The sequence below is a fragment of the Salmo salar genome, chromosome ssa01 (assembly GCF_905237065.1).
Source record: "Salmo salar chromosome ssa01, Ssal_v3.1, whole genome shotgun sequence".
Lineage (NCBI taxonomy): Eukaryota > Metazoa > Chordata > Actinopteri > Salmoniformes > Salmonidae > Salmo > Salmo salar.
Window position 1 is genome coordinate 124876586 of NC_059442.1, and position 16423 is coordinate 124893008.

General features: G+C 42.8%; 2 protein-coding genes across 7 annotated transcripts in view; one reads left to right on the plus strand and one right to left on the minus strand.

Moving 5' to 3' along the window:
• The first annotated feature begins 15 nt into the window (after positions 1-15).
• Positions 16-5608, plus strand: LOC106561479 (relaxin-3). Its single transcript, XM_014125479.2, has 2 exons — positions 16-368; positions 4814-5608. The coding sequence occupies exons 1-2, from the start codon at positions 191-193 to the stop codon at positions 5194-5196; spliced, it is 561 nt and encodes a 186-aa protein (XP_013980954.1). The 5' UTR covers positions 16-190; the 3' UTR covers positions 5197-5608.
• A 3440-nt stretch (positions 5609-9048) lies between these two features.
• Positions 9049-16423, minus strand: part of LOC106561486 (tyrosine-protein kinase JAK2) — a 75834-nt gene continuing 68459 nt past the window's right edge. For 3 of the 6 annotated variants that reach the window (XM_014125501.2, XM_014125491.2, XM_014125511.2), the window contains 8 exons: positions 15991-16141; positions 15590-15723; positions 12270-12459; positions 11907-12031; positions 11421-11593; positions 10987-11104; positions 10773-10886; positions 9049-9962 (listed from right to left, as the gene is read on the minus strand). In XM_014125501.2, coding sequence (XP_013980976.2) covers positions 9810-9962; positions 10773-10886; positions 10987-11104; positions 11421-11593; positions 11907-12031; positions 12270-12459; positions 15590-15723; positions 15991-16141 — 1158 coding nt within the window. In that variant the 3' untranslated portion in view covers positions 9049-9809. Of the gene's footprint in view, positions 9963-10772; positions 10887-10986; positions 11105-11420; positions 11594-11906; positions 12032-12269; positions 12460-13842; positions 14492-15589; positions 15724-15990; positions 16142-16423 lie in introns of those variants that run through there. The other 3 variants (XM_045688257.1, XR_006757033.1, XM_045688250.1) reach the window with 3 other exon arrangements.

The window sequence follows — 16423 nt, forward strand, 5'->3', positions numbered from 1 at the left end:
AAAGAATGACCAGTAGCAAACAGACCACAAGAAGCATCACGGGATAGTGAGAGGTACCTATTGAAGTCTACATTGACAAGAGAACTTGGACTCACAGAACAGCATAGCACCTCAAGAAGCTCAGAACACACACTATAGGGTGACTTTAGTTAATCTCTCTCACAAGGAAACCAGCTCTACTTAACTGAAAATGCTACCAAAGCTTTCTTTTGTCATCCTTGTGTGTGTTGGTACTTTGTTAATGTGTGCAAGCACTCAAAGCCTATTGAGAGACAATGGGATGAAACTGTGCGGCAGAGAGTTTATAAGAGCGGTTATCTTCACGTGCGGCGGATCCCGTTGGAAACGGTCCTTAGATGAAGACTTGGGTAAGTAGCTACATCATTAAGGTTCTTAATGCAAACACTTGTCGATGATGTTGAACTGGTCAAACTTGTACTTTTCTCCGCAGCTGCAGTAAGACGTTGTTATAGCCTATTAATTGTGTACATCTCATGTGACTTGGGCACCGCATTATATCGTTTTGGTAGGTCTACTCGTCTTATTTTCTATTTTAAAAGATACAACAAGCTATGGTCTAAAAATCCAAAGTTGCAGTCTAGGTTTTGAAAGAAAAGCGCATCTATTCAATCAAGATTTTGGTACATTTGGTGAATTCTGTCCCAGAGAACGATGGAGAGACGTTTCAGCTTGATAGTGGTAGCCTACTTCAGAACCACCGACAGTTTATTGGTTAGAGAATTAGAAAATAGGGAGCGCTGCTTTTTCCTCTGTAGAAATATGGTACCCTGTTGGACTGATTACTAAGAAGTATACTAATTGAAACGCAATCAACCTAAGCGACCCAACATTATTTTGTAATTTCCTATGTAAAAGTTGTTCAGAGCGCTCTCAATTATTAGCACGGTGGACCTGCAATGTACTCTGCACGGTTTCTGAGCGTCATAGCTATCCGTGCAGTAACAGTGAACCTCTGGTTTTTACTGAAATTAATTGTTAGGGTGTCTTGACACGGTGGAACTAGTTGGAATTAAAAAAAAAGAACCCAGCATGTTATATTTTGGGGGATTTTCACTGTCATTGTATGTATTCACTTTTACAGTTTGTGTACCGGTATTCAAATGAGTCTATGCATTAAAGTGTAGATATTTTTTTTATAATGAGTGTCTCACTAGCCTCTTTTATACCTGGTTCTAAAATACGTATCTTGTTTACATTCTCATTGTGCCCACATTTGTCGACAGGCAGGCCTATAGACAATCAAAATATTAATTGTGAACTGATTTTGATGAGATCTTTCTGACCACCTCTGGAGGTAGCCAAGACGCTAAGGATATTCTTGAAGTGTAAACAAATCCTGACAAAAGCATAGCCTATACATTTGGCCAATTTCACTGTTGTCCCGCCCTCATAAAATACATCACACTGGCCAGTAAGTATGGACAACGATAGGTTACCTCTACAAATCCTCCAGAATTAAGATTAAGGTCTTCAATAGAAACCAAGTGCCTTCTGGTACTGTGGTCGGATGCCATAGTCCAATCGAAATTTGATAACACGTATAGAAATAAAGATATTAACGAAGATGTCGTCCCGAATACATGAAAAAGGGTTCACATGTCCAATGCCAGCGCAACATCAAATATTTGAAAATATCTTAAAGGTCAATGACTGTAATAGCAGGAGTGGGAACGGAATAACCCAGAGTCCATTTTTATTCGGAGCTGGATGCAGTATTGTGGCCATCCCATGATCCCACCCCCACCGTTAACTCTGGACAGCGCTGTGGATGATGGAGATAATGAAATGCTGACCGTTTTATAAACATTTTTGTAATTAGAAAAGTCAAAAGGGCTGTATTCAAACCGCATCTCGGAAATGCAGCGTGGTTGAAATGTAAAATGAATGTTCCAGCTGAAACTGCATTCGCAATAGACGCTACTTATATCGGCTCATTCTGAAATTACCTTCACATTTATAGGCTATAGCGGAATCTTGTAACGCTTCATCGTTACAGATTGAACAGAGCCCTAATTCATGTTGCTATTATCAGATATGAAAAAAGTGGTATTTATACTGAACGAAAATATAAACGCAACATGCAACAAATAACGATTTTATTGAGTTTTCCTTAAATAAAGTGTATCAGTCAATTGAAATAAAGTTTAGGCCCTAATCGATGTATTTCACATGACTGGGCAGGGAGATCATAGGCCCACCCACCAAGGGGCAAGGCCCAGCCAATCAAAATGAGTTTTTCCCACACAAAAGGGCTTTATTACAGACAGAAATACTCCTCAGTTTCATCAGCTGTCCGAGGGGGTGGTCTCAGATGATCCCACAGGTGAAGAAGCCAGATGTGGAGGTCCTGGGCTGGCATGGTTACACATGGTCTGGTGGTGGTGAGGCCGGTTGAATGTACTGCCAAATTCTCTAAAACAATGTTGGAGGCGGCTTATGGTAGAGAAATGAACATACAATTCTCTGGCAACAGTTCTAGTGGACATTCCTGCAGTCAGCATGCCAATTGCACTCCCTCAAAACTTGAGACATCTGTGGCATTGTGTTGTGTGGCAAAACTGCACATTTTTGAGTGGCCTTTTATTGAACCCAGCACAAGGTGCACCTGTGTAATGATCATGCAGTTTAATCAGCTTCTTGATATGCCACACCTGTCAAGTGGATGGATTATCTTGGCAAAGGAGAAACGCTCACTAACAGGGATGTAAACAAATGTGTGTGCAAAATTTGAGAGAAATAATCATTTTGTGCGTATGGAAAGTTTCTGTGATCTTTTATTTCAGCTCATGAAACATGGGACCAACACTACATGTTCTGTTTGTCCAGTATATAATACAGTGGCTTGTCTATGGAAATTGTATTAAAATCCACTCTGGCTCTAAAGGTAGCCTACAGGTGGAAAATTAGGCCAACAAAATATACACTATATATACAAAAATATGTGGACACCCCTTCAAATTAGTGGATTTGGCTATTTCAGCCACACCTGTTGCTGACAGGTGTTAGAGCTGCCCCGGTCAAATGGGTACTGTTATCGTAAAGCAGAAATGTCTAGGAGCAACAACGGCTCAGCCGTGAAGTGGTAGGCCACACAAACTCACAGAACAGGACCGCCGAGTGCTGAAGTGCGTAAAAATGGTCTTTCCTCAGATGCAATACTCACTACCAATTTCCAAACTGCCTTTGCAAGCAAGGTCAGTACAATAACTGTTAGTCGGGAGCATCATGAAATGGCTTGCCATGGCTGAGCAGCCACACACTAGCCTAAGATCACCATGTGCAATGCCCAGCGTCGGCTGGAGTGGTGTGAAGGTCGCCACTATTCGACTCTGGAGCAGTGGAAATGCTTCTCTGGATTGATGAATCACGCTTCACCATCTGGCAGTTCGATGGACAAATCTGGGTTTGGTGGATGCCAGAAAAACAATACCTGCCCGAATGCATAGTGCTAACTGTAAAGTTTGGTGGAGGAGGAAAAATGGTCTGGGGCTGTTTTTCATGGTTCGGGCTAGGACCCTTAGTTCCAGTGAAGGGAAATCTTAATGCTACAGCATATGGTGACAGACTAGACGATTCTGTGCTTCCAACTGTGTGGCAACAGTTTGGGGAAGGCCCTTTCCTGTTTCAGCATGACAATGCCCCCATGCACAAAGCGAGGTCCATACAGAAATGGTTTGTCGAGACCGTTGTGGAAGAACTTGACTGGCCTACACAGAGCCCTGACCTCAACCCCATTGAACACTTTTGGGATGAATTGGAACACCGACTGCGAGCCAGGCCTAATCGCCCCCAACATCAGTGCCTGACCTCTCTAATGTTCTTGTGGCTGAATAGAAGCAATGTTCCAACATTGAGTGGAAAGCCTTCCCAGAATAGTGGAGGCTGATATCGCAGGAAAGGGGGGGGGGGGCAACTCCATATTAATGCCCATGATTTTGGGATGTCTGACGAGCAGGTGTCCACATACCTTTGGTCATGTAATGTACCTTGCCATACACTTGTCAGGCACTGTGCTCTTCTACTGCGACTCCATCATAGTCCGCCACATCATCCCCAACACATTTGTAGTAGGCCTATATCAGTCCTCGATGAGTGAAAGTGACTCCGTTTCGGGATTATCAATGATCAATTATCTGGAAGAAACCACAGTCCTTCTCCCAGCATGTTACATTTCTGTTCCTTTGGTAGAACTGTTTAGGTCTAGTATCGGCTAACGCAAAATCTTTATCGAATTCTGTTCTATTATATTCTGTGAATCTTTTAAGCATTTTCCAGACTAATAGCTAGCAATAAAGTGCAGAAGATGTCCAAACTGATTCGTAAAGGCGCATAACTTTCTGTAAGCATGAGCGAGGCCACTTCCGCAATTACAAATCATTTGGAATAAAACAAAGCACATGAGCTGACGAGGTTATCGGGACAGTATTAAGCCCAGTATTAAATTGTTGGTTAACAAAAATAGGCCGTAATGATGAGAGTATAACTATTGAGTATAAAAATATGCTTTTTTTCCCCTGTTGATTTACAGAGCTTGTGTCATAAGGGAAGGTCCAAGGCAAGTTGGATTAGTTTGCATACAGGGAGGGACCAGGGAATCTGGTCACAATGCAGATGCAGTCGGCAGATAGGAGACATTTTAAAACCATGTGTTGAAGCAACAATACTTGATGATAAGATAGTTATCGGCTCATCTTGATCGGATCATCTTGATCGAATGATGACAACCAAATGTGAATGCAAGGTGTACTCACCCCTACTGACTGCCCCCCCCCCATGCTCTGACCTCTTCCAGATCTCCTCTATTCCAGCTCCCACAGTGATGTCAGAGAGGGCGAGGACAGCAGACTCAACTGGCCTCATGGTCTGGACCAGGCCGCAGTAGCAGACCACTCTCTCCAGCTCTCCTCCTCACCCCCCACCTCCCTGGCTGAACTCCTCTCACTCCTGGGTGGAGTGGGGGACCATAGGGGGTCCGCGGCCAACCTCGACCCCAGTGAAGAGCTCCAGAATCATGCAGTGGTGTTGGGAGGAGTGGGGGGAGCCGGAGAGCTGGCCAGGAGCCCAAGCATCAATTGGCAACGCCGCAACAGGCGAAAGAGGAACTTTTCCTTGGGCGTAGCTGCAATGTGCTGCAACCAGGGCTGCACTAAGAATGACATTCGGCGTCTGTGCTGAGACTGGGGCAGTGGGCAACAGGATGGTAGAGCTGCCCTAGCCTGGGTTTATCTGACCACCTCCTCTCTGTGTTATTGGAGTGTGGGTGATAGGTAGCTGTTTTCAGTGTTAAATTAGATTGTTGATGGGAGAAATTTCAACACAGGCTGGCTCAGGATTTCCCAAACTCGGTCCTCGGGACCCCAAGGAGTGCACGTTTGGGTTTTGCCCTAGCACTACACAGCTAATTCAACTAATCATCAAGCTTTGATCATTTAAATCAGTTGTGTAGTGTTAGGCCCAAAAAACTGTGCGCCCCTTAGGGTGTAGAGGACCAGGTTTGGGAAATGCTGGGCTAGCTGTTTAAATGGCTTTGTACGCTTTTCTGTATAATGTGTAAGGCAAATAGTTTGCAAATAAATGTATTGCTCAAATGTTGTTTCATCATTAAATGAATTACTGAAGCAAGAGCACCTATGCACTTCCCTGAGAAATACAATTGTTTGAATGACTTGAAAAATGCATCCCCCCTTACACCCACCAAGAATACCCCATTGAAATACTGTGAACATATGTTAAGTGAATGTAAAACTCGTTGAATATCAATATAAAGTCTATTTTGGAAATCACATTTTGTCCATGTCGAAATGTCTCATCCACTTAATGGAAAAGCAAAAAATGTGCTATCTATATAATAATGCATGGTAAAGAACATATTGGTATTTATTAGGTTCATCAAAAATAAATCATTTCATGTCTGCATTCTACCTGGGGTAAAACCACATTATTTTTAGCCATTACTCAATGTTTACTGTAGCTGACGCCATGGTAACAGTCAGGTAATAAGGAAAAATAAGCTCTTATTTTCCCTTATTAGCTTTTTTTTTTTCTTCAATACTCTCCTGGTTTACCATGGAAACGGTAACAGTTAGCTGGTGGCCCTGACCTGCAGCTAGTTGTGTTAGCCATGAGGACAAGAGGATCCACCAGACACAATAACGGTTATTGCAATGACTACCATACTTCCACAGAACATTAGTTACACTTACTATCACCACCACTACCAAGGTGTACCTTGAGAGGGATTTCACACAGCTCGCTGGGACTCGCTGGTTTATGAGGATCCTACCCCATTTAGCCTCAAAGCAATCACAACAAATCACCACAGTTTTCTCCGTGGGAGACCATTCCTGACTGTCGGCCTACCATACCTGAGTATTTGACAATGGTTTAAGTCACCAGTCAGCGCCTTAAATAGATACAAGTTTCTCTGCGGTGTGCGTGTGCAATTACTTTTCAAAACAAGTATTTAGAACATCTTAATTTGAAAGAATAAGTAGTTGAATATTGGAATGTATTTAAAAAATACTATTTGGAAAGATTTGCATGTATTTACAATTACTTGAAAGACAGTGTTTTCAATTAAATATTTGAATTATTTGGTGTGCACTTGAAAATAGTTGTGAATGTACTTAAGTTTCATTTGAAATGGAAGCTATGCAGGTCTCATTTGACTTATTAATCGCATAATGAAGCCCATACTTTACATTGGTGTCTCGTGATAGAGGGACAAGATGCCATGTTACATTCAAAAAAACAAAAGCAGTTTCTAAAAGCTCGTTGGACATGGAGCAGCAAAGTATTTGAGGGCATTTGAAATATGTTTGGTGCAAATATATTTGAAAAGGGGTTCAAATAGTGTTCCAGGAAAGTTTTGAATAAGTAATCGTTTTGTTCTGTGTATTTTGAAAATTCTCAAATACATAGAAAAAAGTAATTGAAATAACAGATACCAACATGTATTTGAACCCAGGTCTGGTGTGCACGTGTGTGTATGTGCAAATTGTCATGTGTAAGTGACCTTTTTTGAGGGCTGACGGTGTGGATGGAGATGAGAGCCACTATCACCAACTTTCCACTCAAGAGGATGATTACAACCAAATAAAATGGCAGTTAAACTTTTGTCTCTCACAAATAAATAAAACATGCCACTAAAGCAACAAAATCAATTTCTGACCAGTTTTGCAATAACATACCCTTTAATACTGTATGACTGCTTTGATATAAAATAGCTGATATTTTACAATCAATTTAGCCTAAGCATTATAACTCAAATGTAACACCAGAACTCTTATGTTCAACTCGCAAACAGGTAAATACTGGCTTGTATAAAACAATTAAATAAATACATGATAAAAACCCTTTCCTCGCCATGATCATAGATTGCTTTTTTTATGAAAAATAACAAATATTTTCACTCAAAACACTTTAACCTTCGAAGTTTTGACATTGATGTGGCATCGTCTATGACAGTCAGCACGGCTGCCATAACAACAACCTAAAATAAAAGGACAGACAGACAAACAGACAGACAAAACAGTCTCGTCCATTTTCTTATACAGTGAGGGAAAAAAGTATTTGATCCCCTCCTGATTTTGTACGTTTGCCCACTGACAAAGAAATTATCAGTCTATCATTTTAATGGTAGGTTTATTTGAACAGTGAGAGACAGAATAACAAAAAAATCCAGAAAAATGCATGTCAAAAATGTTATGAAATGATTTGCATTTTAATGAGGGAAATAAGTATTTGACCCCTCTGCAAAACATGACTTAGTACTTGGTGGCAAAACACATGTTGGCAATCACAGAGGTCAGACGTTTCTTGTAGTTGGCCACCAGGTTTGCACACATCTCAGGAGGGATTTTGTCCCACTCCTCTTTGCAGATCTTCTCCAAGTCATTAAGGTTTCGAGGCTGATGTTTGGCAACTCGAACCTTCAGCTCCCTCCACAGATTTTCTATGGGATTAAGGTCTGGAGACTGGCTAGGCCACTCCAGGACCTTAATGTGCTTCTTCTTGAGCCACTCCTTTGTTGCCTTGGCCGTGTGTTTTGGGTCATTTTCATGCTGGAATACCCATCCACGACCCATTTTCAATGCCCTGGCTGAGGGAAGGATGTTCTCACCCAAGATTTGACGATACATGGCCCCGTCCATCGTCCCTTTAATGCGGTGAAGTTGTCCTGTCCCCTTAGCAGAAAAACACCCCCAAAGCATAATGTTTCCACCTCCATGTTTGACGGTGGGGATGGTGTTATTGGGGTCATAGGCAGCATTCCTCCTCCTCCAAACACGGCGAGTTGAGTTGATGTCAAAGAGCTCCATTTTGGTCTCATCTGACCACTACACTTTCACCAGTTGTCCTCTGAGTCATTCAGATGTTCATTGACAAACTTCAGACGGGCATGCATATGTGCTTTCGAGCAGGGGGACCTTGCGGGCGCTGCAGGATTTCAGTCCTTCACGGCGTAGTGTGTTACCAATTGTTTTCTTGGTGACTATGGTCCCAGCTGCCTTGAGATCATTGACAAGATCCTCCGTGTAGTTCTGGGCTGATTCCTCACCATTCTCATGATCATTGCAACTCCATGAGGTGAGATCTTGCATGGAGCCCCAGGCCGAGGGATATTGACAGTTCTTTTGTGTTTCTTCCATTTGCGAATAATCCCACCAACTGTTGCCACCTTCTCACCAAGCTGCTTGGCGATGGTCTTGTAGCCCATTCCAGCCTTGTGTAGGTCTACAATCTTGTCCCTGACATCCTTGGAGAGCTCTTTGGTCTTGGCCATGGTGGAGAGTTTGGAATCTGATTGATTGATTGCTTCTGTTACCTGTATAAAAGACACCTGTCCACAAACTGAGATTTCTCCCTTTAAGAGTGTGCTCCTAATCTCAGCTCATTACCTGTATAAAAGACACCTGGGAGCCAGAAATCTTTCTGATTGAGAGGGGGTCAAATACTTATTTCCCTCATTAAAATGCAAATCAATTTTAACATTTTTGACATGCGTTTTTATGGATTTTTTTGTTGTTATTCTGTCTCTCACTGTTCAAATAAACCTACCATTAAAATTATAGACTGATCATTTCTTTGTCAGTGGGCAAACGTACAAAATCAGCAGGGGATGAAATACTTTTTCCCCCCTCACTGTACGTACTACTGATCCGGCAGAAGTGCACATTCATATTCCAATGGAGGTCAGCAGGTGAGATGATGGCACATTAACACAATATGGATTACTGTGACAAAGAGAAAAGTGGTTTGACGTAATCCACTTGAGTTGAGGAGGGAGGCAGATGGAACAGTCTTAACGTCTTTACTAAATGCACGTCTTCTGTATTGCTATCCTTGACGTGTTTCTGTGCTGCCATTAGCATCAACATATACAACAGCGGAGTGTGTTCTGCCTGTGCTGGAGTCTGAGGCCAGAGCCCAAAATAAGTCATAATAGCCACAGTGAAAACATCCCAGAATGGAGAAAAGATGACAGCAAAGTAACAGCATATGGTCATTTTCCTTCCCCAAATCAGTGAAACAAGGGGTAGGTTCGCACACAAAGACAGACTTCAATATTGTCTTTTTGTGATTTCTCCCAGAATGCCATTGGTAATCCTCCCCGCTTGCTCCTCCTATCTGCTCCAGAAGACTGTTGGCTCAAGTGACTTCATTGTCGTAGTCTTTGAGAGTTAAGGCGTCGTCAGGGTTGTGTTGATTAGGGCACACCGTGGCAAAACGTTTTACAATGGAAAATGAAAATGTGCGTTTCTTACTGGACAAGGTGATCATGTGGGCTAGGCCAGGTCACCTTCAGCAGAGCCCTCCAGGAAGGGTTCCTCAGCCCTCTTTACTGTGTCCCGGAACGTGTCCACACTCTGGGCTAACTTCTTGAAGGTGGGCCGCAGACCTGGGTCACCATTCCAGCACTCTGTCATCATGTTGTGGATCTGAGGGGTAAATAGATCGATTTGACAATTTAAAACGCAATACAAGCACACAAGTGGACAATGCATTTAAAATCATTGAGGATGACACAAAAAAGTCCTCTTAAATAAATGGTTCAAAAACGTAACATAGTAGGTGTAAGCTACATCAGTAGACCTAGCCTACTAGGCAGAATTGGGTTACACATACAGTATAACATAACAAAACAAAGGACAGGATGGCATTGTCATAGACACAGAGCAGGACTCCCTCAGCAGATCAGCGATCTCTGGCTCCTAAACTGAGTTAGATGATGGTGAAGTCAGTTGATGCCATAGAAATACAATGACGCAATTGGCTTGCTGGCCCTGATGTCGTCCACAGCTCAGCCTCTCTGTAGCCTGGACTTCGTATTCCACCACAACTAACGTCACCCACACGGGTGATGCCTCTGCTGCTGCTACAGAGCAAGAAAAGCCCACCACATATCAGTACGGTCTCGCTGCCATTTCCATACTGCAGTCAGGTCACCACTGATCAAGAAGCAGCCAGTGTTGAAATGCATCTTTTAAAATGCAAATATTAGCCAGCTAGCTAAACCTGACAAGTCATCCTGTCATCAGTCCTGCAACTCCGTGGGTGAAAACAACCAGATATATCCAATCAACAACTCAATTAAAAAACCCCACCTAAAAACATAAAATATGTAAAACATTTACTGAGCTCTCTGTTTAGGCTGCCTTACGATTTTGAGGGAGGCTCAAGTTTGGATGGCTATCAGATATACACAAGATACAGAAACAGACAGACAAAAAACAGACGGTCAGCCTCACCTCCTCAGGACAGCCCTGGGGAGCAGGGAGTCTGTATCCTCTCTTCAGGAGATCAATGAGGTGGTACACTATCATCTGGCCCTGCTTGTCACGGCCCATCTTGTCCATGAACACCTGTGGGGGGGGAAAGAGACAGTTGAGTTAGAAAAGTGATAAAGATGAAGAAGGATCGTGTGAGGTAGAAGAGGGAAAATAAGAGAGTGCAGAGACGTACGGCTGGAGGACTGCAGTTCTTGTCACTGTGGGTGAACAGCTCGTATAGGACCACGCCAAAGCTCCACACGTCAGAGCCCACTGAGAACTTGCTCTCAGTCAGCGACTCAGGGGCATACCTTCAACACAACGAAGCAAAATGAGCCTACAAAATGTAAATAAAAACTTACACACAGCAATGATCTAAAAAGCAAAAAAAAAAGAGGGGTTATAAAGGGTATCTAAGTAAAATATACAGTCAATCATTAGTTAAAATAGTTTATACAACATTAATAAACAGTAAATCTTTTTTCAAATTGTAGGATTGCTATTTTGGTGCTTGCCAATTAGTGAGCTCATTTGTGACTAACTTCATTAATAACAGTAACACTCGATTACTGTAGTAACCACAATTCTCCCACTGCCTGTTACAGAAGTTGCGGTATTATTTCTCACCAGAAGATGGGGCTCTCCCCCGGCTCTCTGACGGTGTAGTAGTCCTTGTCCTGAGGCAGGACCTTGGTGAGCCCAAAGTCTCCTATCTTCACCCTCAGCTCACTCTCTACCAGGATGTTACGGGTGGCCAGGTCTCTGTGGATGTAGCGCTTGGTCGCCAGGTAGTCCATGCCCTGCAGGAGCACACAGGTAGAGTTCAGTGAGTTCCTGTGAAGTCATTAAAATGACAGTCCACAGAAACAAACACCAATCTCCTGATGAGCAAGGGGCTGTCTGCATTCAACTTAATCAAGTAGTAAAAACAGAGTTTAACAACATTTTTGTCGGTTCTTCTCCATTGGTTTTCATGGAAAATTGCTCTCCGCTGCAAAAGTTTGTTGGACATCGCAACAGTAAATAGGGAGGGTAGGACTTGAAAAAAGGTCAATCATCTTTCTCAAGTGTTTGCACAGTCTTACAATGTACTGCGCTGTAACAGTCCTGTACCTTGCAGATCTGTGAGGCGTAGAGCAGGAGCTTCTTGTAGTCGAAGCGGTCCTTGTTCTTGACGAGGTAGTCTCTCAGACTGCCGTGGGGGAGATACTCCATGATCAGATGCAGGTTCCTCCGACCTAAGATATGGTTAGAATTGAATAAACAGCACAGCAGTCAGATGTATAGCACTACAACACTTTAGCTTGCACCAATTTCCAGTGATTGAAAGTTCCTGTTATGATGGTCATGTACTGTATAAAGCTGGGACATAGTAGCATGATTCATTTCAACAGTTGCATATTCAAGGAACAATGATCGAGAGAAGATTATGGTCATCACACTTTGCTCAACAGCAGAAAAACATACTGATCTCACCAGCGCTGTAGCACACTCCCTTGTACTTGACGATGTTATCATGCTGGAGGGACTTGAGGATCTCGATCTCCCGTTCAAAGTCTCTGAGGTGTTCTGCTGTGCTGTGCTGCAGCTTCTTGACTGCCACCACCTCCCCTGTGTTGTCGAGCAGAGGATCGTACCTACACATCTCCACACTGCCAAAGTTACCCTGAGCGAGAAAGAGAGAGACAGACAGAGAGAGAGGGAGGGAGAGAGAGAGAGACAGTGTGAGTTATTCATCTCGGTTAACCCAGAACTTAACCCTTGTGTAGTCTTAACATTCTGTATACTCCACTTGTCCAAAAGGTCAAAAATTACCCGCCTTCACTAGACCCCTAAAATAAAGCAGCTTAATTTAATTTTAAACCCCAAATCTATTTTGCATGAAGAAACAACCTGTCATTCATCACAAACTTTGCGAATATCTGGGGTTTCCCTCTTCACAATGCAGAAAGACTGCATTTAATCAGAGGACACCACTTGTTTTTATTACAACTCACCTGTCATAATTGTTTTCTTTACCTAAGTAGAGGATTATTATTATTATTGCTGAAGATACTGCATAGGGGTAAACATACATTTTTTAGCAAGCGATAGAACTTATATAGCCTAAGAAAGTAGCAGAAATGTGCAGAAAGTAGTTTTGAATGCATTTTATTGAAGGGAAACAATAACAGTCTTTTTGGGGCAACATAGTGATATATTCTTATATACTGTACAATGAGGAATTCAACTACAAAATACTAGTCTTCTCCCATTTTTTTAACCATTGCCCCCACCCACAAGGTGCATAAACAACAACAATAAATAAGAAAATAAGATAATAGATACAAAACAAAAACGTGAAGAACATAAATCAATCAACTCTAATTAGCACATGTAGGACGGTAGGCAAGTGTGTGTGAATGGACTTTTCAGATGTATTTCTCACATGTGCAGCACATAGTATTTGTTTTAGTCCTTCTCTGGGGGGGCAGAATTGGCAACTCCTCCTCTTGCCTGACCCAGCTGCAGCCTCAGGTGGATCAGGACAAGATTCATCCCCCTGAACAGCTTTCACAAGCGCTGCTGTGCGAGGGAGGCGCTCCCTTCTTTGAATGTGTGGGGTTAGAAGTGCCTTTCCCAGCTGCTCCAGGAACACCCTCCTCTTGTTTCCGCTTATCAGGCATCCAGGTAGAGTTGATCTTGTTCCATATCACGAAGGCATTGTATGAGGACACATCAATGATGTTATGGAAGATGACCAGGGGACAGCGGGCAGTCATCCTCCAGCAGCTGTAAATTCCAATCACCTTGTCCAGGTTGTCCACACCTCCTTTGTTGTGGTTGTAGTCCAGGATGATGGCTGGCTTCCGGTCCTCACGATCACTGATCTCAGCCGTTTTGTGCAGTTTGCTCAGGAGGACCACATTCTTGTTCCTCTTTGGGAGGTAAGAAACTAGAGTGGTGGTGGGGGTGAAGGCAAACTTTGATGAGAAGGCCTTTCTCCCCCTTGTTGCGAGGAGTGCAGGAGGGAGCTCAGGCTTGTTCTTTCTAACTGTGCCAACCATGTTGATCTTCCTCTTCAGGAGCTGCTGGCTGAGTTCATAAGAGGTGAAGAAATCGTCACACGTGACATTGTGCCCCCTCAGTCCATCTGTCACATCAAGCACAACCTGCATCCCCTGGTTCTTCTCCGGGCCTCCAATGGTCGGCTTCCCTGCGTAGACTTGCATCTTCCAAGCGTAGCTGGATTGTGCGTCACAGGCCACCCATATCTTGATGCCATACTTTGCTGGCTTGCTGGGCATATACTGCCGGAAAGGACAGCAACCTTTTGACAAATAAGATTACTATCAGTAATTTGTATCAGTGTCACAGAAAACAATCACATAAATCAATGATATTACAGCAATACATAATAAAATTAACAGTGAAAATCACTTACATTAGAGAAATAAAAATAAAAATTTACCTACATGCAGCCTCGCCTCGGGACCTATACACAACCGCTAAGATTAGCAGCCCTATGTAGGCATGTAGGTCAAACTCATCCTTTTCCAGTTGTCTTGATATTTACAGAAACCCTCCAAATTTGTCATCTCCAGGAAGATTTTTTCAATGGCTGGTGTGAAGAACATGTAGATTGTTGAGGCGATGTCCTGTGCATGTCTTGTGGGCCCTGGAGTCATCCTTATGACAGTTTGTGCTGCCATCCTGCCCTGGTTGTCATATGGTGACAAGGACCATGTTATTTAGTTGTTCTTTGACAAAAAATGTCTCTCTTAGATCTGCAAAAATCTGATCTATGACCTGTTGGGCACTGAAACGTGCACTCATGGCTTCAGCAAAGAGAGAACTGGGGGGACTGTCACCTGCAGCACCTTTATAGCCTCTGACTGCATTCCCCATTAGTAAACAATGCTTTCAAGAAATGTTTATTTTGTCTGAAATAGTTTTTATTTTGTCTGTGAACTTGAGTCATGTGTGGGGTCGTGGAGGGGAGATGCTGCACATGCACAAGAAAGTTTTAGTTTTGTCTGTTTAATCAGTAGCACACAATCTCAATTTCTCATTGTGTGTGTGTGTGTGTGTGTGTGTGTGTGTGTGTGTAAATGATTTTATAACTGCCGGGTCAAAAATGACCCTAAGACAATCTTTGTACCCTGGTGGTGTACAGCTTTCATGGAAATATGAACAAAGGCGATGTTACACTTTTTCTAATGTTGAGGTCAGTTTAGGAAAAGTCAACAAATTTCAAGTTGAAAAAATATAATTTAGGGGGTTTTCTCTGCTATTAAACATGGTGGCGGGTCATTTTTGACTCAGACAACACAAGGGTTAAGTCTTGTGTAATTGGTCAGATGATCGATGTAATTGGTCAGGTGTTCTGGGTCCATATGGGTTAAGAGAAGGACCGGGAACCAGAAGGAAGAAGCTCTACCCTCTCTCTTTGCAAGTTACGGGCAAGTCTATGGGCCAAATGTCCCCTCCCCTTCCGAAATTCTAAAGTTGCTAACACCTGCAAAATCGTGATTTGTCCAAAGAACCCAAAATAATGATGTTAGTTATCTCACGCATCCTGTTGTATCATGATCTACAGTATCCTTTATATTGACGTGGTCTGTCTAGAAGAGATTAGTGAGTGATTGATCAATTCATTTAGCGAAAACCGAGGTAAAAATGAAATGTAACGGCGCAAAAGCGGGAGGGAAAAACTACAACCACAGACGGTGTATAAACTAGCATAATGAAGAGAGAGTGTGTGTGTGTGTGTGTGTGTGTGTGTGTGTGTGTGTGTGTGGTTGCACGCATCTAACCTTCCCCAGCTGCTTGAGGAAGATGAGATGTCTCTCTTCAAACAGAGCAGGCTCCTGGTTCTCAAAAGTCCCTGGGAACCCAAACCCTCTGGTCCTGTTGGGCACCATGTCACTCTCCACCAGCAACTCATAGTCTGGGACAGGAGACAGGACGGAACACAATCAATACCAAGACCTTCTGTAAATCAACTAAACAAAAATAATAATATGCTATCCAAAATGACCCATCGCCTATATTCAGTACAAGTAGTCCACGCGAGAATCGAACCCACAATCCTAATGTTGCCAGCACCATGGTTCAACACACTGAGCCATTGGAACATCATTAGGTTTTAGTAAAATGACCAGAATTACATCTTTGTCTGTCGGCAGAGCAGTAGAAAGACAAGAGGGCTACTGACCAGGAGTGAAGAGGCTGTTGAGGTCTCTGATGACAGCTCTGAAAGAAGGTCTGTTGGAGGGCTCATAGTCCATACAGCTGTTGATGAGATTGGCCAACTCTGTCCACTTCGGAGCAGGTAGCTGGTGGCGGTCCTCATAGAACAGGCGTTTCTACAGAGGGAGATAATAAAGATCAGAACGAGTATACAATGTTGGCATTAAATAGTATCCGCTATGTCCCTTCTTGTCCTCATGGAACAGGTATTTCTAGCAAGGAAAATACCTTGAAGACATATATGCCAAAACATGTTGGTTTCAATAATAGATTTATTCATTATACACATTTTCAGAAGACCACATAAACTATGGCCCTCAAAACATAACACAACAGAGGAACAAAACCCTACACATCTCAAAAGCTTTTCACTTGATTTCCTGCTTGTGAACCACCTT